At 46.3% G+C, this 24,799-nt stretch overlaps 1 protein-coding gene across 6 annotated transcripts in view; it reads right to left on the reverse strand.

The window, feature by feature from the left end:
* The window catches only part of SPTBN1 (spectrin beta, non-erythrocytic 1), a 109,560-nt gene that overhangs the window by 42,033 nt on the left and 42,728 nt on the right, over window positions 1–24,799 (reverse strand). For 5 of the 6 annotated variants that reach the window (XM_065059928.1, XM_065059924.1, XM_065059925.1 and 2 more), the window contains exons 3-5: window positions 4,549–4,700; window positions 970–1,143; window positions 89–180 (exon numbers count right to left, since the gene is read on the reverse strand). In XM_065059928.1, coding sequence (XP_064916000.1) covers window positions 89–180; window positions 970–1,143; window positions 4,549–4,700 — 418 coding nt within the window. Of the gene's footprint in view, window positions 1–88; window positions 181–969; window positions 1,144–4,548; window positions 4,701–23,647; window positions 24,329–24,799 lie in introns of those variants that run through there. The other variant, XM_065059929.1, reaches the window with a different exon arrangement.

A 24,799-nucleotide genomic window follows, 5' to 3' on the forward strand; every position in this document is an offset into this window, starting at 1 on the left:
AGATATGTGTTTGCCCATTTAAAATTATTTCAATAAAAACTCAAAATGCTGTAAGAGCTTTAGAGATAATCACTTAATCCACACTCACCCAGCTGTCTTCATCTGGCACCACAGAAGCAAAGCATCTTTAGCAGATTTCTTCTCCTTGTTGTCCTCGGTTTCAACACTGATATCTTGGATCTAAAATTAACATACAAGGTTGAAATACTTCTGTGAGAAAACACAGTTTCTGCCTTTTTTGAAATGATGAAAGAAATTATATGAGAATGTAAGTAACCAAGGAAATGTATGATGACAGGCAGCGTGGAAGGAGGTGAATGCTTTTCCTCTTTTAAGAGCATTCATGTCAAAATAAAGCTTCGTCTGCCCTTATTTCACTGTGCGATTACTCTTTGTTTAGGCCATTGACAAAACACTTCAAACTTCACCAGAAAACGCTTTTCTAAGAGAGCATTGTAGCTTCCATGAAGTTCCATGGCGGACACTTTAATAATAGCAAAACACTGAGCAACACCAAAATGAAGAGAACGTTAGATTTATTAAATATTTATTACTATGGTATTTATTATAAATCCTATATTTATTATGTATTATCCTTCCTGCAAAAGGTCTTTGCAGCCTTTTTTAAGGGAGGGCAAAGACCAATGTGCAACTTGCTGGCAAAGAAGAAATCTCAGCCTTTAGGTGGGACACTAAAACGATTCCTGTGGGGACCCTGAACCCATCGGGGCAGAGCCCACCCGTGACCCACTTCCGCCAGGTTTGCAAGAGCGTACAGCTCTGTGAATGGAGCTTCATCTTCATCAGTCATTTAAAAATAAAACCACCCGACTCTCCCCAGAGGGAACTCCCACTGGCTGCCCCCACAGGACAGCAGCACCACAAAGGTGAATCTTTCCTCTCCCCTTAGCTCTGGAGAACGTCTTTCCAGGTATGGAAAACTAAACGTGTGTATCTCTACATCTTTACCTGGAATCTCAGGATAATAGTCCAAATAAGGCCAAGTGTGAGCCTGTGATTCCCATCCACGATATCGTGAGATCCCATGTTTTCCAGGTGCACTCTTTGCTCTTTCAGGAACTGGAGGGCTTTGTCAACATTCTCCAAGCAGTGGATGCGCATCCTTCCCTTCGTTGGTTTGGGCTAGAGGGTAAAAGGGAAAAGAAAAACATGTATTACTGTAGATGGAATTAAAAACCAAAATGCGCTGGTTATAGTAACTGTCCAGTCCACACACTGAGCGCCAATTTCATCCGCCTTTCCAAGTATTTCCCTGCTCACTTCCTCCATTTTTCTGTCTCGTATATCCGTTCATTAGCTGGAAGATAAATTATTTTGTTAAGCTCATGCCACACCTGTTACATTTTCCCAACTTTTTTTTTCCCCAGTACAAGTTCTTCTTAAAAAGAAGATTCTACAAAGATAAAGATACGAAACAAACTGATAACTGGCATATACATGATAGGGGGAATTGGTAATGAATGTGCGGAGAGCAGCTGTCAATACAGATGCACTTTCTCCAAAAAGGAGCTCAGATTTGGACAGTAAGCTACTCAAGAAAACTCCTTGAGAAAGAAATGTCATCACTTTTTTGTGGCAAGTTGAAGTAGGATAAATATTATGAAAATAACAGAAGAGATTTATTCCAGACAATTCCTTCACAGGAAAAGAAAGTAAACACAATAATAAAAAAATGAGCCCCAGCAACGTAACACGGTCTTATGAAGGCCTAGTGCAAATGGAAAAAGCCAGGAATGTAAGAGCAACATGTACAAGTCTCCTGTAAAACTGAACGTTAAAGCAACTTTGTTGTGCAGATCGGGATTCCAGCTGAACAGCCCGTTCAGTGCCCACTGAGATGCCACCAAAGGGACTCAGCCAAACTACTAATTGACATCATTTCCGTGTTTTCTGCACGAACGTCACTAACTGGCCGTGCAGCAGCTCAGGCAGAGCCTCGCCTCAGACCGCACTGGAGAGCAAGAGCCTCAGCAGAGCCACACTGTGGTCCCCGGACACAGCAGCCTGTGTGCCACTGAGTCACACCGACCACGCGCTTGCTAGAAAGACGCTCTTCAGGCACACGAAGCCCCAGGGCCTTTAGTTTCACTTCAGCTTTCAGGCAGCACGGTTCTCCAGGAACCCACCACAGCTTTTGGGTGTAAAAGTCCCTCTGAAGAGGCACCAAGTGCAGAACTTTTAGGGTGACATTCCCAAAACACAGGAACGACCGGGACTGTGGCCGTTGCTAAGCTGCAGTGGCAGAAAATGGTTTCAAAAGCCAAGCAGGCACTTCCAAATTCTGCATGGGCAAGAATAACAGTGCCACCTGGCCTAAAAAATGTCAGGCACCCTGAGAAGACAGAAAGTTCCATTCTCCTGCCCCCACAGCTCGACCCACCGTTCTACAGCAGGAGGAAGAGGAATCGAGTCGGGTTTGCCCAAAGTGTGGCTGCACTCACTCCTGCATCGCCTCCAGAGACACAGCGAGGTACAATCTCACCTCTGATGGGCTATGCTGAATGCATCCCTCACTGGATTTAACGGAACGCAGTCTTCACAGGCATACTATCAGAAAAATCTGGTTTACATCAAAAATCTTCCCTTTTCCAACAGAAAATGTAGCAGAACTTACTACAGAGAATCTGCTTAAACAGTGTGACCTTTGAGCATCCAAGAACTGCAAGGAATTCACTAATCCTTTAAATAGTTATGGAAGAAACTGAGCTAAATGCTTAATTTTGTGCTGAAAACAATTGTCAGCTTTATTTTTCTGTTTGGGAGAAGCTGGTTAACAGTGCGTGCAAGCAAACTTACAGCTGCCTTTTCACACCGGCTGGATACTCTTCTGCTTTGGTCAGTGAGATTACTGCACGCTACCAATTTCTGTCCAAATTCTGTACGGTACAGAGGACCTTGTGCCTTACTGGACATTCTCATTTTGAGTTTCTCCAACACTTTTCAAGGACTCTGGGTTTTCACCATCAAAAATCACAAGAGCTTTTGAAAAGTGCAGGGTTTGTGCAAATGAGGCTGGAGGTGTCACAGGGCAAAGAGCATCCTGCTCCCCTGGCCAGCATCCTCAACCCCAGACTGTTCCACGGGCATCTGGCTCCAGCTCCAGCATCTGAACCCATTTCAAAAGTGAGAGAACAATTCCTGTTTGTTCTACTGCATCAGTAAACGCACCGTAATAAAATAATTATCTAGGCCAGTTTCTGCATTTGTTTATTGCTTTCTTACCATTTCATGTTTCTCGTCTTGGTTTTAAGCTTTCTGTGTAAGGTGCTGCCTTTTTGCTGCTTGGGTGGCATGGAGATATCAGAACCTAACCAATACCAGCTCAAATAAGTTCCAAAAGGCTGGAGAACATCAGCAAGTGGATGCTACGTGCCAACCCTCCCGGAATATTTTTGGCGTGTGTCACTGTCTCAAGGTTTAGTGCATTGCGTTATCTGTATTGGTGTTTGCAGAGGAAGGTGTGGTGGAATGTACTGTTCAAACAGAGACTGCTGTCCTCCATCCTGAGATAAGGAAGCTACAGAGGAATTTGTGGCGGTGCAGGCAGCTGCCAAGGCGACACGCAAACGATGATGCAAGTGCGGATCCAGCAGCCCCGCCGGGGGCTCCCGCACCCCCGCCCAAACCGCTGCCTAAGCCCTGCTTGCATTTTGCAAAACCTGCAGTGAAAAATGGAAATGAATCACGCAGCAAGAGCCACACGACTGCTCTGCGCTGCACCGCTGCTGCTTGACACCGCAAGTCAAACCTTGGCAGGCGGACATGAAGATTTAAACAGAGGTGGCAAGGCCGCTGTCGGAATCCTCAAATAACGGGGCACATTGGCCTCAGTTATCCCTGTATGAACAACATCTGCTACCTCCAGCGAACACGTCAAACCTAATACCTCGCTGAAGTAAACGATCTGGCCCAGAGACAAATGTGTTTTGAGCAAACAGTAGTTGACAAACACTGAGATGAGTTACCTCCATGCACACAATGCCTTCATCCCTGCCGGACGCTTCCACGCACGTCAGAGCTTCCTTCCCCTCACAGACACACTGGGAATGCTCCCCCTTGCCCGACTCTACACACACTGCACTGCGCCCATATGTTCAATTCATTAACCACAGTCTAAGCCATGGAGCTCCCATTAACAGGAGTGTTTGATGACAGGCGATTACACGCAACCTCAAGTAGCCTCAGGACTTAGCTAAAGACCCATACTTCTTTGAAAAGATTGCTTTAAATTAGGTAGTTAAGAGCGTAGCCATCATTTAAGGAACTGAATGAAAAAGCGATACCCAGCCATCTCCTGACACCCACTTTTCCTGTCGTGCAGTGGCGTTTTCCACTATGAGGATTTTCTTACCCACCACCCCCTTGTGCTGTATCAAGAGGACACTCTCCTCATACCCAAAGGAAGAATTTGCTCCATTTATTTAAACTGATTTTAGATATTCCTCGAACAGAAGAAAATCCAAGTACACAAAAAAACCACCCAAAACCAAACCAACCCCCCCCCAATTATTATTAATAGGCACTTACAAGTCTCTCTCCCGAAAGAACTTCCAGAAGTTTGATGAGCATCCTTCCATCGCGAAGGTCGGTGTACAAATCCGTAATTCTGCATGACACGCGTGCCAAGTGGGAATTAACCCACTTTGTGAAGGTCTTCTTCTGAACTGCCTCACGTTCATCTGTTGGGAAACAACACCATGTTACTCAAAGTAAATCACGGTTCGTGGAGCTAGGTGAAAATGTGATGTTCAAACATGTCTAATGTTAAATGAGAGATATGGTTTCTCTTCTTAGCAAAATCATGGAAGAAATAGGGACTTTGCACTGAAAAACCACCCTTCTTCCCATTTGATGACATTGTCTATGGAATAAATCTGAACTATAGATTGCAGATTTACTTGCTGCTCAGCTAAGCATCTTTCTCAAGGTGTAAGGAGGTCTGTTGTTGAGCCACAACATAAAACGGGTCTGAGCTCATCAAACTGTCCAGTAATTTGATCAAGAGTTATTCTATGCTCCCGCACTGGGAGAAAAGGCCAACCTCTGCTCTCGAATACACACACAAGTCCACAACACATCCCCTGAAACACCACAAGTCACTTTGGATTAACATGAGTACAAAAGAGAGCAGAGACCAAAGCTTCCCATTTAGTTTTTCCCTTCTCATTTCAATATTTATGTGCAGATTCAACATTTGTCACTGTATTTACACAATGGCAAGATGAACTTTTCCGTAACTGCGTGTTTGAGGTAGACTTGCATTTACTTACAGCCACAGAAAAGTAAGTTCTTTCCACCTGCCCTTCCCAGAGTCTTTCACAAGTGTTTATACACTAAAACATTGGCTACGAGCGCTCTCTTAATGCACAGGCTCACACAGTCCACATTAATGCAGGAACTCCGGACCAGCGACCTGCCAAGCCCAGAACTCTCTGACAGAAAACATCAGGCTTCTCTGTGGTCAAAATCTTCCGCCAAGGGCTTTGGATGAAGCCGTTCCTTGTTAGCAAAAAGTCACTTCAGTGAGCTGGGAACTACTACAGACCAAATCTGGGAAAACACAGGTGCTCTAACTTGGACTCCTAAGCCCACAGTTAGAATGGGAATGAAAGCGGATGCATTTCATTTTTAAACCTTCCCTCGCTCTCTTTGAAGGTGTTGGCACATTCAGAAACAGGACATGAAGACGGGTAAATCCTAAATCAAAATGCAACATGTCCAGCTCTGAAAATCTCTGAGTTCATCGTCTGAAACACAGAAAACGCTGCTAACGGTGCAGATCAACACCATGTTTGTATCTGACGACCCAGGGTTTCAGTAGTGGGACAGCAGCGAACGCCTCATCCTGGTGACAGGGAATAACAAAGAGGCTGAGGCTGAGGAGAACAGATAGTTGCAAAACACGTGAAAGAAAAAACATAGTAAGAAAAGAAATCATCTAGTAGAATGGTGGGTGGTGAGGAGGAGGAACCTGACAGGGCGCGACTTCAGTTTGCCTGCTTGCAGAAACCCCACCCTAAGATTTCAGTTCCTCCCGTGTGCTGCTCAATCCCTCTCACCAGCCCACATGCAGGACATGATCTCTGCACCATCTCCTAACCGTGCTGCAATCCGTACCAGTGGTGCAACAACAGCCCTTGTTCAGCCTTTGACCAAAGAAGAAAAAACCCAACGCATTTGACTAGCAAAAATAGTTGTCTATTCAAGTAATGATTTAAATATAGTGTCTAACCTTAAATATGTATTTTATTAACTATTTATAGCAAATTCCTGGCAATGCTGTATCTGCATATTTGCTTGTCTAGTAATCCATGCTTTTAGTTCTTGAAATGGGTCACAGAACAGAAACTTTGCAATAGCTGATGCTTTTTAAAGAAAATCCAACAGAAATTCCCACATCTCCCTTCACCAGCTTGAACAAGCCCCAGAACAGCTCGGCAAGTTTGTTTATTTAATCACTGTGGTCTCTATACAGAAGCAAACATTCAGACATCCCTGTGGTTACAGTCATTCTGAAGGGAAATACGGATGGACAGGATCCTAAACATAGAGTTGGGCACAGAAAACCAAATGATATCAAGTATCACCCTGAAGCCACCCATTACAAAATCTTTGGTCAAAAGTTATAGTTATCAACAATCCTCCCAATTTGGGACCATGATAAAGTTATGGGTGGGAGAAGAACGTCCAAGTGGCTCTAGTTAAAGAAGATGAAGGGTCACAGTCTAGATGTGAACAGATTGAAGACATGACATGCCAAGTCATGCTGCAAAGACCTTGGTGCCATTGTATTAACTGATAGCAGCTTAGGATCTCTGTTGTTGAACACAAGCCGCCAGGTCAGCGGCTCCAGCAGCCCTTCCAGGGGGGGAAGACGGGTCCGTCCTGCGCACGCTGCCCACGCAGCCCAGGATGTCACAGTGGATTCTCCAGGCAGTGGGGACTCAGGAGAAAAAAACCTGAGAAAGTTCCAGCGCTTCCTTTTCCTTCTGGTTGCCTCAGCATCCCTAACCACATGGAATTACTGGCGAGGGTGCCTGCAGGCACTCCCTGTCTAGCTGCAGGCCCGCTGTGCATTGGGAGCTGATGCTCAGTGCCGTTATGTGTATTCTTTATTTAGTTCAAAGGCAGCTGCTGCCCCTCCTGGTTCCTCTGTCTCGCTTTCTGTGGTCCCCGCTTTCCTGTTTACGGCAAGAGGTTGAAGGGCCTGGGTGGCTTTTTGCATTCGCTCCTCTCACCTGATCCCCACCCATCCTCTGCAGCCTTGTCCTCCTCCCTGCTCGCACCACCAGATTAAACAGTGTGAAAATCTCTACCGAGACCGCAGCTGCGATGGTTTGAGCGCTAACTCCACACGCTGAGCCCGCTGTCCCCCCTTTGCACGTGTGAGCAACTTCATTGCTGCTGCCGTGAGCAGCGACAGAAAGGCGCAGCCGTTCTTGCCCCCACGTCACTTGGCTCCCGGTGTTCCCACGACGTGGGAAAGCAAAACAAGCCCGTTTGAAAGTTGCGTGGCTGGGGCTGGTCGTGTTAAAACCACTCCTGATTATTTCTACATGCTGTTTCACAATGACTGCAGGTTTTTGCAACGCTGTTACCAACCCTTTCAAACTGATAAACTGTATTTTTTGGCTCTGGGGTTTCAGGTTAAAACACGCACAGGATTAAAAACAATGAATTTTGGTTATATGTTTCAGACAAAGAAACATACATACAGAAAAAGCGGTACTTAAGCTCTGAGAATTCAACTACATGACTCTTTTAACACGCAGTGCTGTGTAAAAACCTACATACTAAGGCCAGGTGCAGCCCTGAGTGATGATACAAGGGATTTAACAGCAGCAATGGGCCCTGAAGCGCTATTTATGAATCTCATGTGATCGTTTTGACAAACGTCCTTCATATTTTCAAAAGCACAGTTTCAGATTTTGAAGATTAATTAAAACTAGAGGATATGGGTGGAGCTCCAAGCGTCCTACAGCTTGTGAAAACATTTGTTTCCCAAGGGTAAAGAGAAATGCGCAACACGTAAAGCACACACAGCAGGGAAACGGAAGCTGCTCCAACGGCAGTATTGATAATAAGAGAATCCGACTTATCTTGAAGCAACACTGGGAAGGAAATTTCCTTTATGCGGAAATCCCCATGACAATACTGCTAGCATACAGCGGCTTGCAAACCCCAGCTCTGTCACTGAGATAAACCAAGGACTGACTTTGTTTGGGAGTTTAGTAAGTAAGTCAGAGTTTGTACACTGAAATGCGAATAAACCAGGGCTGGACGGGATCATGAGCAGGCGTCCGGCCCCTTCCCTGCTTGAGAAGAGTAATTCCTTCCTCTGTGAATTTATGAGGAAAAATCCTGACAAAAACGTGGTCAGCTTTCTGAAAGAGCAGAGCGTCAGTCGCTGAATCCCCGTGTGCGAGAGCAGGAGGGGTCACCCACACCATCCTCCCTCTGTCACACACTCAGCCCAGCAGAGCGCTGCTGGAATGATGGAGAATTTGTCATAAGTGCCCTGAAATGCAGGGCTGCGGGAGCGCGCTGGGAGGAACGCGGGCCCCCTGACCCCGCGGCTGCTCCCACATGCCAGAAAGCGTTATCAGCCCCAGCGCCTCGGCTGCCGTGGCAAAGGTTACCTGTGCGGCTGCCACGCGCTCAAAACTGCTGCAAGACGAGCTGCTCCCCTCCATACCGGTCAAACCACATTTTCAACAAACTGACCTTGAATCCGTTTCAAACTGAACGGCAAATATGTTTGGCACACACTGCTGCCAGCCCAGCACAGGTAGAACAACTGCAGTGTGCAAGAGCTCCGGAATGCACAGGCCTCTGCACCCGCTCACATCAACAGCCTGGGGGGCTCTCAAAATGCTCCTGAAGAAAACAGAGACATTAGAGCACAACAGGGAAGCTGACAGGAGCAGCTGAAAGGAGCGGTGAGTGCCCAGCACTGCTGCCCTGGCACAGCCCAGCACTCGAGCACCCACGTCCTGCCAGCTCTGTGTATCACCCATGCCTGGGGATCCCTGTCTTACCTTGGGCAAGGCAAATTAAACATGAGTTTTAACCCCCAACTCCAAAACTTCTGCCTCCTGCAGGTTTATGCCTTTTTTAATTACCATGTGAAGGTAATTTTTCCAGCTTAAAATGATTGGTTTTTTCCACTATGGCAACAAGCACAGCCGGTGTGCACTCTACGCAGGGTGGTGCTGACCAGCCTGAGCAGACGGGCTGAGCGCTGCTCCAGGCACAGCACAGGTGCTGAGATCCCATTTCCCCCCACGTCATCACCCTGGGGACCGTGCCCACAGACACCGAGCTTCCCTTCACGGCACAACATCCCCAGTACTGCAGGTTTTTCAGGGTGCAGGATATCACTCTGTGTTTTCTCACAGATGCGAGGATATGGAGTTCAACAGACAGCAATATTCAGAGTTTCACAAATTCCAGCCGTGCTTGGAAGTTTTTCAATAGAGAAAGGTGCCTGAGAGAACGGCAGGTCAGCTGCTGGGACCAGAGTGTGGGGATCAAACAAGATTTTATCAGGTAACAACATGAATCCGTGTACTATGATAATCTTCACGGTTTGTTACAGCAACAGGAGACCGATACTGAACATGACAGAATTCTAATAGAGAGGGGAAAAAGCACCTCTGTGTATCTGTGCCGGAGCAGCTGAGGAGAGAAACTTCTGCTTGGAAAAACACTCACGAAACCACGGCCTTTTCACATGGTGCCCGTACATGCCGTATCAATACCTGTGCTGATGAGAAGCCCAGAGAGAACAACGCACAAGCACGCACAGTGAGTCTGAATTAAAATCCACTGGAATCGTTCAACAGAGAAGAAAATGATGGAAGGAGGGAGGATCACCCAGTTGGGGGAGGCCCAGAGTGAAAGGAAATGGAACTAGTTTCTCTGAACACACAGGTGTCCTGTGACTATCTCCCCTTTAGTAGCAAGGCAATAAAACTAACAGCGGATGCTGCTTTTCTCCAGCAGCAGATCATGGGTCAGGGCTGAAAAGAGGGGTTGGTGAAAACGAAAAGAAATAGATTTAATGTAGAAGCCAGAAGTGCGTAACACACAGGTGCAGAGGCAAGCAACGACCTGGAGTGAAACCTGTAGAGTCAAACTTACACCCATCTTGTACAGAAAACACAGGGGCCCGTGCGTAGAAACAACAGGTGAACTTTAAAATAAAGCAGCTCCTTCATCGTGAACGATTCAACAGGGAGGAATGACTGCAGCTGATGGTTTTGATGCAAGGAGGATGTATTTGTTATGGTTATTTTATGGCACAAAGTAATCCGTGCTGTGACTTCTCCACCAAAACTGGTGAGATTACACCCAAGCTTTTACATGCTCGAACATGACTTAGACAAGAACTTGAATGCGAATGTGAAAGATGTCAAAGCAACGAGGTGATTTCATTCCTGCTGTGCTTAGTTGCTGATTTTCATTAGGAGCAAAATCCTTGCTGCTTTCCTGACTCTGCTCCACAGACACCATTGTTCCCAAGTCAGGGGTGTGTTCAGCAATCCATTCTCTTCTACTAGGAAGCACTGGTCAGCTTCTAAATCCTATTAAACATCTCCTCTTCTCCACTAAACATTACGGCATGTGACTACTTTCACTGCTGAAAATGAAAAGAAAAAAGGGAAAGCTACATAATGCGGCATGTGGAAAACCCAATTCTGCTGCTTTCTGTCTTTGATGTCGCTAAGCCTCGCTCACACAATGAAATGATGCACAGAACAATGTCCGGTAGCCAGCCGAGCATTACAGGCTGTGGAAGGGCAGGTCCCTTCATTGTCTTTATTTTTACCCAGTTTATGGCATTTTGGTGTCAGCAGTACAAAAATAAACCTCCCGAAAGCCAGCTTTGGATTCATGTAGAATGATTATGTTCATCTGCAAAAATTTTCCGTAAAGACTCCCACAGGGGATAAACAAAACATAAAAGTCATCAGGCTTTAACTGATTAAACTGGTGCAAGAACTCAGAAGACGAAAATGACATATTTAAGCAGATTTAGAGAGAATATGTGCTCAGCTGTCCCTCCACTGGTGCGAGCTACGTGAACTGCTTGTTTAACTCCAGGAAAACTGAAGGTAAAATGGTGTAAAGATCTCGTGCACCATGAGAACGGAGAACACCCTGCCACACAGCCCATTCCAGAAACAATAACCAGGCAGCGGTTTTTCAGGTACTCAGGGATACCAGCTGATTTCTTGTTCTTCTGTATGAAATGCAAAGCAGCAACAGAAACGCAACCTTCCTAGTGGATGACTGAAGTTATTGAACACTCCTGGGTGCTGCTCTGGGAAACACACCCACACTCATCTTTGGCTCTAAACACCATCATCTTCAATAGAACCACTCACATTATTGAGGTTCATCATGAGAAAAATGTTCAAGAGGACCAAGGCTTGACCCCCAAACTGTATTTGGAGAAAGATGTTACAAAATCACTTTTGTAGCAAAGTAGCACAAGAACAGTTGAATAAAGGAATAACTTCACGGCCCAAGGAGCATTCAGTACAGAGTTCAAATGGCCTTCCTTTCAAAAACAGCACAAAAAGGACCTCGGTGCTGTTGGCATTAACAGAAAGGGACAGAAATGCCTTTTGGCTGATCTGGTGCTGGTGGTTTACACTCGTTGCCATTTTTTCCCTTTGCGTAAGAGACAAATGACTCAATGTGAAACAGCATGGAAAAAGCATGGGCCCGTCCCAGGACACTGACGGCGACATTCCCACAGCAGAACAATGCAAACCTGAGGTCACCGCGCTATTTCGAGTACGCACAATCTTGCGGGGTCTTTGCAATTTCCTTTAAAAAACACGCTGCGCACTGTTTTAGGAAGCTGAAACAGGCCACAGGACTGAAGTGCCGGTATTCCTGTGCAATCCCACTGAGGGCTGCTCGAGGGCTCTGGGGTCTTTGCTTTCAGCTGAGGCAGCAGCTGAGACACTGCACGAGAGAACGCTCCAAACTGTGGTGTGTTTTGACCGTGCTGCTTTACAAACCTCATCGCAGTCAGACAGGAGAGTAGATGAAAGAAATGCCAAACCTTTGTTGGTTTCGTGTTTAAACCTAATTTCACTTTAATGACTGAAAAGCATGAATAGAAATAAATAAATCTATGATGACTGGATTTAATCCTTTCAAAATATTAAATCTCAGTGCTAAGAGATGTTATAATTATAATTAATTGCTGTTAAATTGTAATTTTCATTATCATGTAACTATTTTAAATGGAAGAACATGCACTTAACCAACCACTGCGCCGATCAGGAATTAATAATAGCTGATTCCATAGCCTCACTGAACAATGTGTTTAGCTCACGCAGTTTCCATGGTCACGCAATACCTGACTGCTGTCGCTGCACTGTAGAGTCAGTCACGCTGTGCCGCGCTCACAGGCTGCCCAACAAAAGCCCTGATACCACAGGTAAGGCAGGTCAGGCCCAGCTACATCCCAAACGTGAAAGCTGAATGGATAAAAGCCGTAAAAACATTGTAGATTATGATAAAAATTACTTTTATAACTGACGGAACTGTGGTATTTATAACATAAAGTTATTCGGAAGAAGGGAGTTTTAAAAATGAATGAATTTTAATGAGATTTGAAACAAACTGCCAATAAGAAGCATTAGAGGAAAAAGCCCTAATCTTCTCTGGCTCTAATCTGCAAGCCCATCATGCAGAGCTCCAGCTCAAGGCCTGGAGTTGCTGTCTTCTGAGATGTGCACAACCGATGCCTTCACCCGGGAGCTTGACGAACAAAAGCTCCAGAAAACTGAACCACTCTGTCAACTTTAACACATACATTCCAATCAGTCACTCTGTATATTAAAGTTCTTTTTCAAATAAATCCATGTGGTAATTTAAACAACAACAACATAATAAATCTTTTCATGTCATACCTGCTTTCTCGGGACTCCTGAGGTCCAGACAAGTTGCATATACATTCTAATTCCTCACCTCAAAATTTTCCTGCTGGCCTGTTTGATTCCAATCCAAAGGTCATTTGCTGATCTGCTTTTGTGGGACAATGCAGCATGTTTAAGCAAAATCATTTTAGTCTTTGGAGTTATGCAAGAGTAGGGGAAAAAACATACTTTTTCAGCACAGTATTTCCTGCCCGTGTAATAACTTTCAAAGATCTCTCTGAGATTTAAAAGGTGATGCAAATTTGAGGGAGTTAGCTGGGTAAAATTATACTTTGAACAGCTTCGATGTGTATCTGCATCCAGAAACACCACTTGTTTTTCTAGTCTTAAAAGCAGACTTGGGAGTTGTACAGATTGTGCAAGGCACTGACTACGCCAACTGCAGAGCTCTGCGCGGGCCCGAAGCTGCGGCTCCTGCTCCTGCTGACGTTACCCAGCAGGGCTCCCCAGAATTCACCCGCACCTACTTTAATTTTCAGCACACTGAGAAATTTGGTGCCAAACATCAGCAGCTCCGCGTGATCCATATAAGAAGCACCAAACACTCCTGACCAAAGTCATTTCACTGATGCCTCAATCACAGTGCACGTGAGCTCTGTATTCTGAGCCTTTCCCTCCCTGAAAATGGGAAATAACATTGTTGTTTAAAAAACAAAAATAACAGACTACGAAATACGGCAAATAATAAAGGAAACGCAGGGCACAAGAACTTCTGAAAACTGAGTGTCTGATTAATGCTCCTCATTGTCTGTTAATGTAATACTAATGCTATTAAAAATAATTCAGGTACTGGATAAGCACAAAACTATAGTACATTTGCCTTACGTACATGAACAAGCTCTTTGCGCTAGGGCTGTTTGTGTGCCTATGCCCATCTTACACACTTCATAGCCAAATTACAAAGATATACCCGTGTGCACAGGCATGAAAATGTATTTATGGCATCTTCCACAGATTACGTGCACTCCTGAAGCCACAGTGACCTGCAGCTGGTGCCCGGGAAACATTTCTAAACTTGGCGAGAGGAGCTGAAGCAGAAGGCAGAGCTGACTTAGGGACCACAGCAAACAAGAGGTGTTTGGCTGTCGGTGAACTGACACACGTATGCTTGTAAACGGCTGGAGCGGGCTGGAGAGGTGCAGGACAGCCCCGCCATCCCACCGACCCTGCGGAGATCACCCCACCCGGCCCGCCATCTGAGCCCTTCTGGAAAAACTGGGAAAAGCCCTTTTCAGCTGCTGCTTTATTCTGTGTTGCTACAAGCAGCAGGTGCTGGGCCCAGCTTTGCCAACCCAGCCTAGAGAGAGCAGCTGTCCTGGAGCCGGTGCAGAACCACGCTCCATCGCTGCCGGGACACACGGCACAGCTAAACACTCGACATATTAGGTGTCCCTAGGTGTTGTCTGTTCTCCAGGACAACTGGTGGCTGATTTTATTCAGAAAAAAAGTATGTGCAGCGAGAAAGCGGCTGGAACACCACTAGCTCCCGGCACAGAGGACACATAAGCTTCTTTCAAGTGGCACAGAGCATCATCAGCATCAACCTGCTGGCAAATGTCACTAAATGTTCCAGTAAACCTGGATTTATATCACGGGATTTTATAACACACCTTATCAGGCATCATTATCAAGACATTTATTTGGTGGAGAGGTAGAGAAGGATTTAGTGATATGTGAGCAGCAGCAGGTTTATGGACAAAATGTGCCTTAACTTCCATGTCTCATTCTGTGAACTCATTCTGTAAGGACTCAGGCAGCAGCTTTGAGCAATCCCGTCCAGACGCAACCAGCACATCATCTGCTATCAGAGGCTGCCAGACATCAGCACAGCCGCAGAAGTGACAAAGGCCACGATGTCACCTGGGGAACAGTCAGGAAATTGTCCGCAGGCATCACCAATTTTCTACAACAACTTCCTTGAGCAGAAGCGAAATACCTTCCTGTGAGGTGAGGCCACCAGGATGAAACACAACTCACACCCCACAGGGTGAGCGGAGCCCGTGAAGACACCGAGAGGGAATGGGGTGCAGTTCACCTCGGAGAGAGCAAAGAGTTCCACAGCCACAGCTAAAATAGTCCGCAATAGCTCTCCCTTCTCCCTTGGGCTCAAGATTAGAGCCTGGATCCAGTCAGACTTTGCCCAGCAGCCCCAGCACGGGGGGCACAGCACAGGGTGAAGAGGGTGCGCACGCTGCTGTCTCGAGAATTACTTTTATTTAAACATGAGACACTGAGCATTTAAAGGTAGGGTAGGCATGAGAATAACAGCAAGGTCAGAAGTTCAGAAAAGAACCGACATCTGATGTTTCTAGACACCTCCCCTGTTTATTCAGAGCCTTACTTAATTGCCGTTCCGTAACAGGTATTACTCATGGTAAATTGCAATGAAAGTACGGTCACATCCACAACTTCAGAACAGCCCCTTCCATTATACTGCCAGACAATCTGCAAAGGAGGAACACGCCCTGAAAACACAGCCATTGCACTACCAGAGTAAGCCTAGTTTCCCTGGAAATGACCGTGGAAAGATACCAAACTAGATGCAGAATTATCACCCAAAGCAAACGACAGTTAGCTGACTGCAGGAGACAGCCATGTTCTCGCTTTCCTTTTTTCCTGGAAACAAATCATAATCATATTTTCAGCAACTGGAAACACTGCCTGGACAAAGCAAACCCCAAGAACTGGACTTTGGGTTTGTTTGGAAGGGGATGGCTGAACCCAACACACGGTGTCAGTGTGAAGAAGCTGAAACCAAAGAGAAGGTGTTGTTTGAGAAGAATGAAGGAGCTGGTCTGGATTTGAGAGACAAACCCGCAGGAGCGAGGCCCTCAGCACCATACACTTGTGCAGTTCCACTGCCTGTAACGGGGCTGCCTTGCTTTAGATTATCTGAGAAGGGAGTTCTCTGCACATTGGCCGACTTTCTGAAGGGTTTGCCAAGCCATTACGTTAAGTTTAGGTATCTTTATTAAACCATGGGGTTTTTTTCCAAGAAAAATCTGGGCAGCCGGCATTTATTTTGTTCCGATAAACTCTTAAAGCTCATTGTAACAACACATTGTTTAGTTTAATCTTTGCAGGCATAAAGTCACCCCTTGCTTGTGATTAGAGTGCTGTGCCAATGCAGATCACTTTTGTACCCTGCCACCACACCTTCCTCACTCTCTCTTCGGTCTGTAATTCTCCAGCTACTTTACCTGAAAACTTAGTTCTGATAGAAGTAAAACAGACAAGAAAACTTAAAGCAACCAACGCCAAACCAAAAGCGATCCTTGGAAACACACGCCTGGCCATTTTGACAATATTCAAGGCATTCTCTGCAAGGGATAACAAATACGATTCCTGTGCGATGCCATTTGGAATGATACTTGCTCTGTTTGCTAACGTAGCCAGTATTCAAATGCTGCAAATGAGAAATCATATTTATGATCTCCTGTTCCTCCCGCCCCGCCAAAAACCTTTAATACAGTTTTACTAAAAACAGCGCAGGATTGTACATTTTACCGATTACACATCCAATAGGAAACCACCCATCAGGTGTTGTGTCTGTGTAACTGGACCTGTGCTTTCAGGAGCTCCAGCTCATATTTTTACGAACAAACCACACTTGATTGCACACGGAATTCTCAGCATTCCCAGTTATCTCATGCAAAGGCCACTCGGTAATGACAGATCTTTCACAAGGCCTTTGTAAAGCCCCTAGACTGCGGCACAGCGACGGCCCGCGTGTCTGCTCCACTGTCCTGCCCTCCACCACTCAAGGGCCTTTTTCTTTCAGCTCCGTTCTCGGTGAACAGAGGGGCATTCAGCGCGGCTCCCCGGCCGGTTCCTGGTGGTTTGGCTGCAGCAGTTCTCCAGCAACAAAGGAGACTCTCAGCGCGGGACGCCCTGGTTCCAGCAGCAAGTGCACAACGTCCTTTGTGCTAACGTGGGCTCTCTGGCCACCGCCACCTCAGACTCCGCGGCAAAGTGGTCACTGTCCCTCTTGACCTTCATCCTCCGAAAGAAATGCAAGGATTCGGCTATATGTATTTTTAGGAGCAGCAATTAATTTTAGGTTCACATGCCCTCTTTAGTAACATTCAGGCTATCACCGACAAGAGCAGGGCCAGAATTACATTTGGGTGCTAACTGCAGTATGTGAATGAAATGACGCGTTCCAAGTTAAGAGTAGGTCCCTCCTCCCAGCACGTTATGTGCACGCCAGGCCACTGCTGCCGCCTTGTACCGAACCGCACGGCTGCTGAAGGCACACTAATCCACCAGCTCCTTACTCCTCAAATGACCCTTTACTCCAAAAGGGTTAATTCGGAGCTGGGAGGGAAGATGTTCACCTAATGCTTATTAAACAACTCTCATCTTTGGAGTCACTACGTCACTTCGCTTGGATGATGACACTGGGAAAAGCACCATTACCTGCCAGATATTAATTTCCAAACGAAATTCCAGATTTGATTTCTCGTGGGAAGAGCAAAGTGGATGCTAAACCACCTTATTTATTTTATTATTTATCTCCTTCGCCACAGTTTTCCAAGTTAACAGAGACTAGCTCCCAATTTTTGGCATAACAGTTTTCCCAAACCTGTCTAATTTTATAAACTCATTTTCACATAGGGAAAAAATATGCCGTTGTCATATCTTGCTGCTTAATAGCTGATACTTAACACTTCTCAATTCAGCTTCAACAAAAAGCCCTTGAGAGCTGTTAGTAATCAAATACTCTTTCAATGAATTCTTCCACAAAATTCAGAGTGGGAGCAGAAGGGGTGCACCTAGCAAGCAACACAGCCCGCGCTGGGATAGCACAGGAGTTCAGTACAGGGAACGGGAAAGGGCGATTTTCACATTGCAAATCTCTACGTTGATTTTCTTCTCCATGTTTAATTAGTTTAGGTAGCATTTTGTGCACTTTAATGGTCAAAGCATGCAATCACCAGAAAACAGAAACAAAAGAAATGAAGAAGAAAACAGAGGAAATCACAAAACAGATTGAGAAAGACCCAGGGAATGAAAGCCAACCATTGTTCTGGCTTTTTATCACCACTTTCATCTCTGTCCGTAGCCTTTGTTTATTGCCCCACTTTCCACAGAAGTTAATGGCAAAACCCACAATCACTTTGAATAGGGCTCTTGGATAGGAAAAATATTTGGAAGAGGAGCCCGTACTCCTATGCGGCTGCGAGATGCCCACGAAACGCTGGGATGGGCTGTGACACGGAGCTTATTGGAGACACCCAATGCAGGACAGAAAGGGCCAGCTCCCACACCAGCACAAACGGCCGCACCTCCACGTGCGGGGAACTCGCACCGGTTAAGGACATCACCCAAATCATGTCACTGCTCCAACTCTGGCGACAAATCACCCCCAGGGTATTCAAAACCCTGACTGTCCCACCTGAAAATATCTGCTTACAAGCTTTGTTTACTTCACTATTTCAGAGCCACAAAATGTGCACCAGGATTGCCCTTTCTGAAATAAAACTACGCTCCAGAGCCTAGACATCTGTTTGTTTTAAAATTAGGTTTCTTATACACACAGTTAAACAAACCCAAATATTACAAACATAATGTAACCAGAAACTGAACAGACTACAAAAAACCTGAGGCAATAGCTCAGAGTTGTGAATTTCACAGTTATTTCAGTGAGGAGCCAAATCCAATTTAAACGTTTACTTTTTCAACTGTACCAACACTGGCCATATCAGCAGAAACACCTTACCCTGTTCTCTTCAGAAGTACCAAAGCCCAGAACCAGAAAAGGTAAGTTTCTGGAAATTCTGAAGACATTAAAAACATTTCTGAACTTCTTGAAAAAGAAAGCAGGAATTTGGGAGAAAACGTTGTGTTCAGTAGCTGTGGGATTACCAAAATCTGGTTTATTTCTCCAAGAGTGAGAGATTTCTCAGTCCTCACTGAATCCTGAGCCATGGTAAGAGTTTCTCTAGCAGTGAAGATGGAGTTGCCATACTGTCCTCAATAGCCCTTTAAAGCAGGGAAAATACAAACCATCAGCCTTTACTTCTCACCCATCGTTTGGAAAGAAAGTCCGTCTGTCACAAGAACTTTCTGTAAGTTTTCCTCAAATTCTCAGATTTAGTTTCCTGGGTTTTTTAATATCAGGATTGGGAGAGAATGGGAGTGAAAGGTTCGAATGCTTTTTTTTTTAGGTTCCTGGGTGGTTTTGAAGTTTATCATTCATAGACAAAACTATTCCAGAACTTTCTGCAAAACCCTCTTCCTCAGCTTTGCTACACGTCATCTAGGTAAAAAATGTGAAAGTGTGGAGAAATGTATATTCAAAACACTGCGTTTGAGATCGCTTAAGACTCTGTGCAAATCTGACAGAGCTTGTGCTCGTGCCCAGCGAAAGCAGAGACTGTGACACACACGGGCTTTGGAGCAGCTGCACACAGCAGAAAATCAAGCAAAAACTGTCACAGGAATGTGAATATATTTGCAACTTCAGTGGATCTGAGAGGGTGGAAAACAAAATCAATCCATGTAAAGCAGGCACATTTCATCTGGAATGAAATTCAGGCTTCCCGCATATTACCTTTAACAGAAATTACCATGACAAGAAATGCCAGGGACCAATTTGGTAGACAAAGTAGGATGCCCTTCAGTTCACTAATCACCGCCCATGGCTATGCAGGTCACTGCTCGCAAGAGACCCAAATCCTTCAGAAGGTAAATCTTGCAAGGAGGAAGGCAGGTGTGCAAAATGGCTTTTCAAAGGGCACCCACAGCACTTCAGAGGCTCCTGGGTAGAGCAGATCTCCCCATCTATGCATACGGACCCCCCTATTATCGAAGCTGATTATCAGTGGCCACTTGAAAATAGAAACTGCGTGTCCCTTTGTATGCCAAACTGGAACTCGGACCAAACCTGCTCGAGTCATTGCAGATCAAAGGATTGCAGAGCCGAGGAGCTCTCCCGATATCAGGGCAAGGGGTCTGCCCCAGACACCCAAGATACTCTCGCATTTTGTTTCCTGGTGCATGCAGTGCTGTGTAGCCACAGCCAGTCTTTCATCCCCATGAAACAGAGTTTAGAGTTGATCTAAAGCCAGCCTAAACACCTCTGACGGGAGAGACAGCTCACCTCTCCTACAGGCTTCTGCCACTGGCCACTGCATTACAGGTCAAGTTTTTCAAACCATACTACACGGTGTTTCAAAAAGATAGACTCCATTTGAAATCACTATGCTCTGAAATTGGGTCCATCTTTTTGAAACACGCTGTATTTCTAACACGGCTCAAAGCACTTCCAGTCAGGCAAAGACACACCAGGCTCCCACTAAACATGAACAGTTTCTAATCCGAAATGCGACATGAAAAAAATAAACAAACTGGAGAAGTCCCACCCACCAGAGCTCCTTTGAAAGCTGGGGATTTATCAGGAGCACACATCTAGCTCAGCCCATCCCCCAGGATTTTACATTTGGAATTACCCCTGGAAATTTCACACCTAGGGCACAGCCTTAGAGCTGAGACCCAACTCCGCAATTACGCTGCGGGAGCTGATAAAGTCACGGCGCTATGAAACGCCAGCAATGTTACTAAGCAGCACGCGGTCCTGTGAAGCGGGGGAAGCCGGGCTGACAGAACAGCCGCCTCTCCTCTCCGGGCTGGCGAGGGCTGCCCTGCGGCACTGACACTCCTCTTTGCCGAGGACGGTGACACAGCCGCAGGGATCCACTTCCAAATTCCTGCCTCGTGTTAACCTCTTCCCACCAAACCAATCCCCAGGATCCAGCCACACTAATGCAGCACAGGTGACAGCCTTGGTTAGTAACTGCAACTTACTTGGTTTGCTTTTCATTTAATTCCTCAACTGAGCAGGACAAATTTTCTCCGCTGATGCACCCTGCACGATGCATTTTCCACAAACAGGTTTTGGGGTCCTGTCCTCACTGGCAGAGAGTTACTCCAGCCCCACAACACCATCCCTTCCTACTGCACAAGTGGCCATGAGAGCCAGAACTCCGCTCCTAGCTCTGATGTGAGAGCAACAGCTGATACTATCTCTCCCTTATCATTCCAGGACTGGGCAAACTAACAAGAATAAGAACTTACTGGAAATAAAGGAAACAGAACTTGCTAAAGCATTTTGCTGACATCCTCACCAGTGCAAGGACTGAGTATGCTCAACTTCTTGATTATCATGCACAAGACTTCAGGGCTTCATTTGACAGCAGCCGGGCTCGATTCACTGCAGCAGCGTCTTCTGCCTCACGCTGCTCCACTGCAGCCCCTCCAGGCAAAGGGGAGCTGGAATCTCCTGCAAGGTGACCCTGCCCAGGTGGAGCCCCACACGGAGCCCCACAACTCGCCCCAGCTTCACAACCCAGGGGGACGAGGCTGGAAAATCTGCTTTAAACACTCCACAATCATCATCAAGTTGAACAACAGAGTTTCCTTACACCCATCACTGCACGGCATTTAGAAGAGGTGGAATGTAGGTGTGCCCAGGTGATCGCTTATGATGTCAAGAAAACTCACAGCCTTCACTAAATCTGAACAGTGTTATGCTATAATCTAGTGCAAAGCTGTGGATTCACATGAAAACTCTGGGAACTGTGAAAAATGAGGGGCAAATTCAGTGTGGGAACAACAGGAGTGGAGGCTACACTAACGCTGTGTGGTGCCATCCTGGTGCTGCCGTAGGGAACCATCCTGCCTGGGGCAGGAGCACTGAAACACGGCTATCAAGGAGGAAAACACAAAACCAGAAAGGTAGGGAAGCATCAATGGTACTTCTTAGCACAGACTTAGCACAGAACGTTTGAAACATCTCCGCTCTTACTTGTTTGTACACCTCCACAATGAAAAGGGAAAAACCGGTGATAAATATGTAATGTCAAAATATTACATATATTCAGCTCATCCCTGCTGGCTCCGAGTCTGGACGCACTGAGCAACACGCAGTGTGTTCACCAGGGCCTTCTAGCAAGAGGATAAGAGTCACCTCAAATGGTGAATTAATGGCTTTTTAGATATTCTTCAGACAAAGAGCCATTAATCCAAGGAAAGACGCCTTCTGTGTCAGCAGAGTTAAGCCACTCCCTTCACAGCACACAGTATTTTGTAGGGTTATTTAGCATTTCATGGAGTATCTGGTGCATAATTTCAAACATTTCCTGTACCTAAGCTCCACCCTGAACAAGATCATTTGCAGCACTATTTTTCAAGCCTGTCTGCCCTCTGCAACGTGAATAAACAGCTAAAAATGGCCTACTGCAAAGTCCCTCCTCACGCTTGCAGAAGTCACCGCATTTTATCTCTTTTGTTAGAGGAAATTGCACTACACTTAGGGAGAGCACTGCAGGTTTTTTGAGAAGTCAACACAGTGCATTCCACTGAAGGGAAAACTCACTTTCTGTGCTTTCAACACTGTGGTCTGCTTTCCTCTTTCAATGTGATGTAAACACACAGATAATGGATTCCTGAAGCAGTGACCCCGAAAATGATAACATCTGCCTTCTTCAGACTGCTAACTTAACCAGTAAAGAAAGAGGCGCAAGCCAGCATTATTTTCCCGCACCACAAACTTACCTCGTTCTTTCTAAAGCAAGTACCGCAGCCTAAGATCTGACAGATGTCCAAGATAAAGCCTCTAACGTGCTCCCTCGGGCGCGAGGTCGGAGCCCGGATTGTCCATGCCTTGCCTGAGGAATGCCTATGTTGCCAGTGTTTAAGATGCTCTCACTTTATCTTATTACATCCAGGACGCAGCCATTACTGGAGCCAGTTTACAAGATAAACAAAGTACTATGAATGAAAGATTTTTTTTCCCTCCCTCCTTCAGCCAGCAAATAGGAACATTATTTTGCACTAACCAGGCTCTTCCTCCCCCTCTGACAGGAACCACAGGACCACACTTGTGGCACAGACCAGAGTAAAATAAGAAACATGCACAGAAGGGCTGAACTTCACCGTACTCAGGCTGCTCTGGGATTATTTACACAGTCACGTGGATGAAGAGGAGGAGGAGGTTTGGTTTTGGTTAAGAATTCTTTTTTCTTTTGAAATGGCAATGGTAGAGTTCATTCATCGCTGGGTTGTGCCTTCCGCAGGGAACAGCAGGGCTCGGTTTACCCTGTCTGAGCACAGAGGTGCTGGGCACCCTCAGTAACCACAGCAATAACCGCCTGGTTTGCAGCCCGGGTCGCAGGCCTCCCCTTCCGAGAGCACACGGCCATTCCCCCAAAGAAACGGCTGTGTTCTCACACACCGAATCGCACGGGAAGATATTAAAGGGCTACAGAGGGCTCCCGCACTGCAGACTGCACCCAAACGGACCTGGGAGTTTTTGATTAATTTCCAGAGTTACGCCTGTATTTTACTTAAGGAAAAAAATAAGTGGAAAGACCACTTCCTCACTCTCCCCCTTATTGTTCTAAGCCACTTAGTGGGGTTAGTCCTCATCTGTAATGCAGAGCGGCTCAGAGGTTGGACACGCATGTTAACCCTGTGCCGGGCTGAGGACACCTTCAGAGGGATAAAAGCCCCACGGTATCTCTGAAAAGAACACAAAGCTTTTTCCCACAGCACCACGTTTGGCCTCATTAACACCTTGATGCAACGAGAACAAGCCCAGACGAACATGTTTACAGGGATCATATCATAGCAACACCTACTAAAAAACAGCACAGCCTTACCTTGCAACTGCTTGAATCTTCCTTCTAACTGATTGTAGTTGTACGGCACCTGAGCTGCGTATCCTGGGGACAAGGGCCCGGGCATACTGGTGGATTTTTGTAATTCCATTTACAGGTAACACAGGGATAGGATGAACTGCAGCATAAAGGAACCACAGGTTTCTCTACCATACATCCAAGTAAATCCCAGCTGCCTCGGTAGTTTGGCTTCAGTCCCTAGAGAAAATGCTCTCGCTGAGCCCTAAGTAAATAACAGCTTCGGTTCAAAATCCAGGAGTGCGGGTTGGCAGTAAGTTGTCTGTAACAGATTCAAACTTCAAGCACCATGAGGGTTGGGTTTTTCTTCCCCACTCCACTACAGGCAACTCTCAAGTGCTCAAATCTGCTTTCAAATGCTTGCCTGGCTCCAGCAAAAGTAAATCAAGTAAAAGCAAGCCTGCAATTCAGCCCAAAGCAAAAGCAGCATGGAGCCAGGCGCTGCCGTCCTTGCCAGCGCTTCCAGGAGCCGCGCACACCTCAGACCTTTCTGCTGGTTTGTAATATAACCAGCAGCCGCCCGGGCGCGGGCTGATGTCACTCGATTACCATACAGCCCGGTGGAGGAAGCGAAGGCTGTACCAAGGGCGAAGGGGCGGCGGAGCAGGGGAAGAGCAGGACGGCTCATGCAAAGCTGCAGCGAGTTCTTCCGGCGGGTGCAGCACGGCCGCCCCGAGCCCCGGGCAGCGAGGTGGAGCGGGGTCCCCGGCCCTCCGCTCCCAACGCGCCGCCACGGCCGCGCCGGCCGGTGGTATCTTCCTGAGCAGAGCTGCTGGAATTACAATCTTTTGTTAAGAGCCTCATGTAACGGAAAAGTCTCAGATTACTATCACATGAAAAGGAGGGCACTTTTCTTTATTTATCTGCAAGACTGTTCGCTTGAAAAAGTAACACACGCACAGAAGCGCTCATTCAGTATTTAGCAACAGGCGAGGAGGGGACGCAGAAAGATGTACGCTCCAGCACACTGAGAACAAACGAAAGCTTTGTGAAAAGCTTCTTTAAACAGCCAACGCCTGTCGCTTTGTTTTACGCTGCTTGTCGGTATTGAGGATTTTGACGTGCCCTGTGTATGCGTCTCCTTGTCCGTTTATCAGCACGCTGGGTATTACTGCG

This window comes from Columba livia, chromosome 3, assembly GCF_036013475.1.
Source record: "Columba livia isolate bColLiv1 breed racing homer chromosome 3, bColLiv1.pat.W.v2, whole genome shotgun sequence".
Lineage (NCBI taxonomy): Eukaryota > Metazoa > Chordata > Aves > Columbiformes > Columbidae > Columba > Columba livia.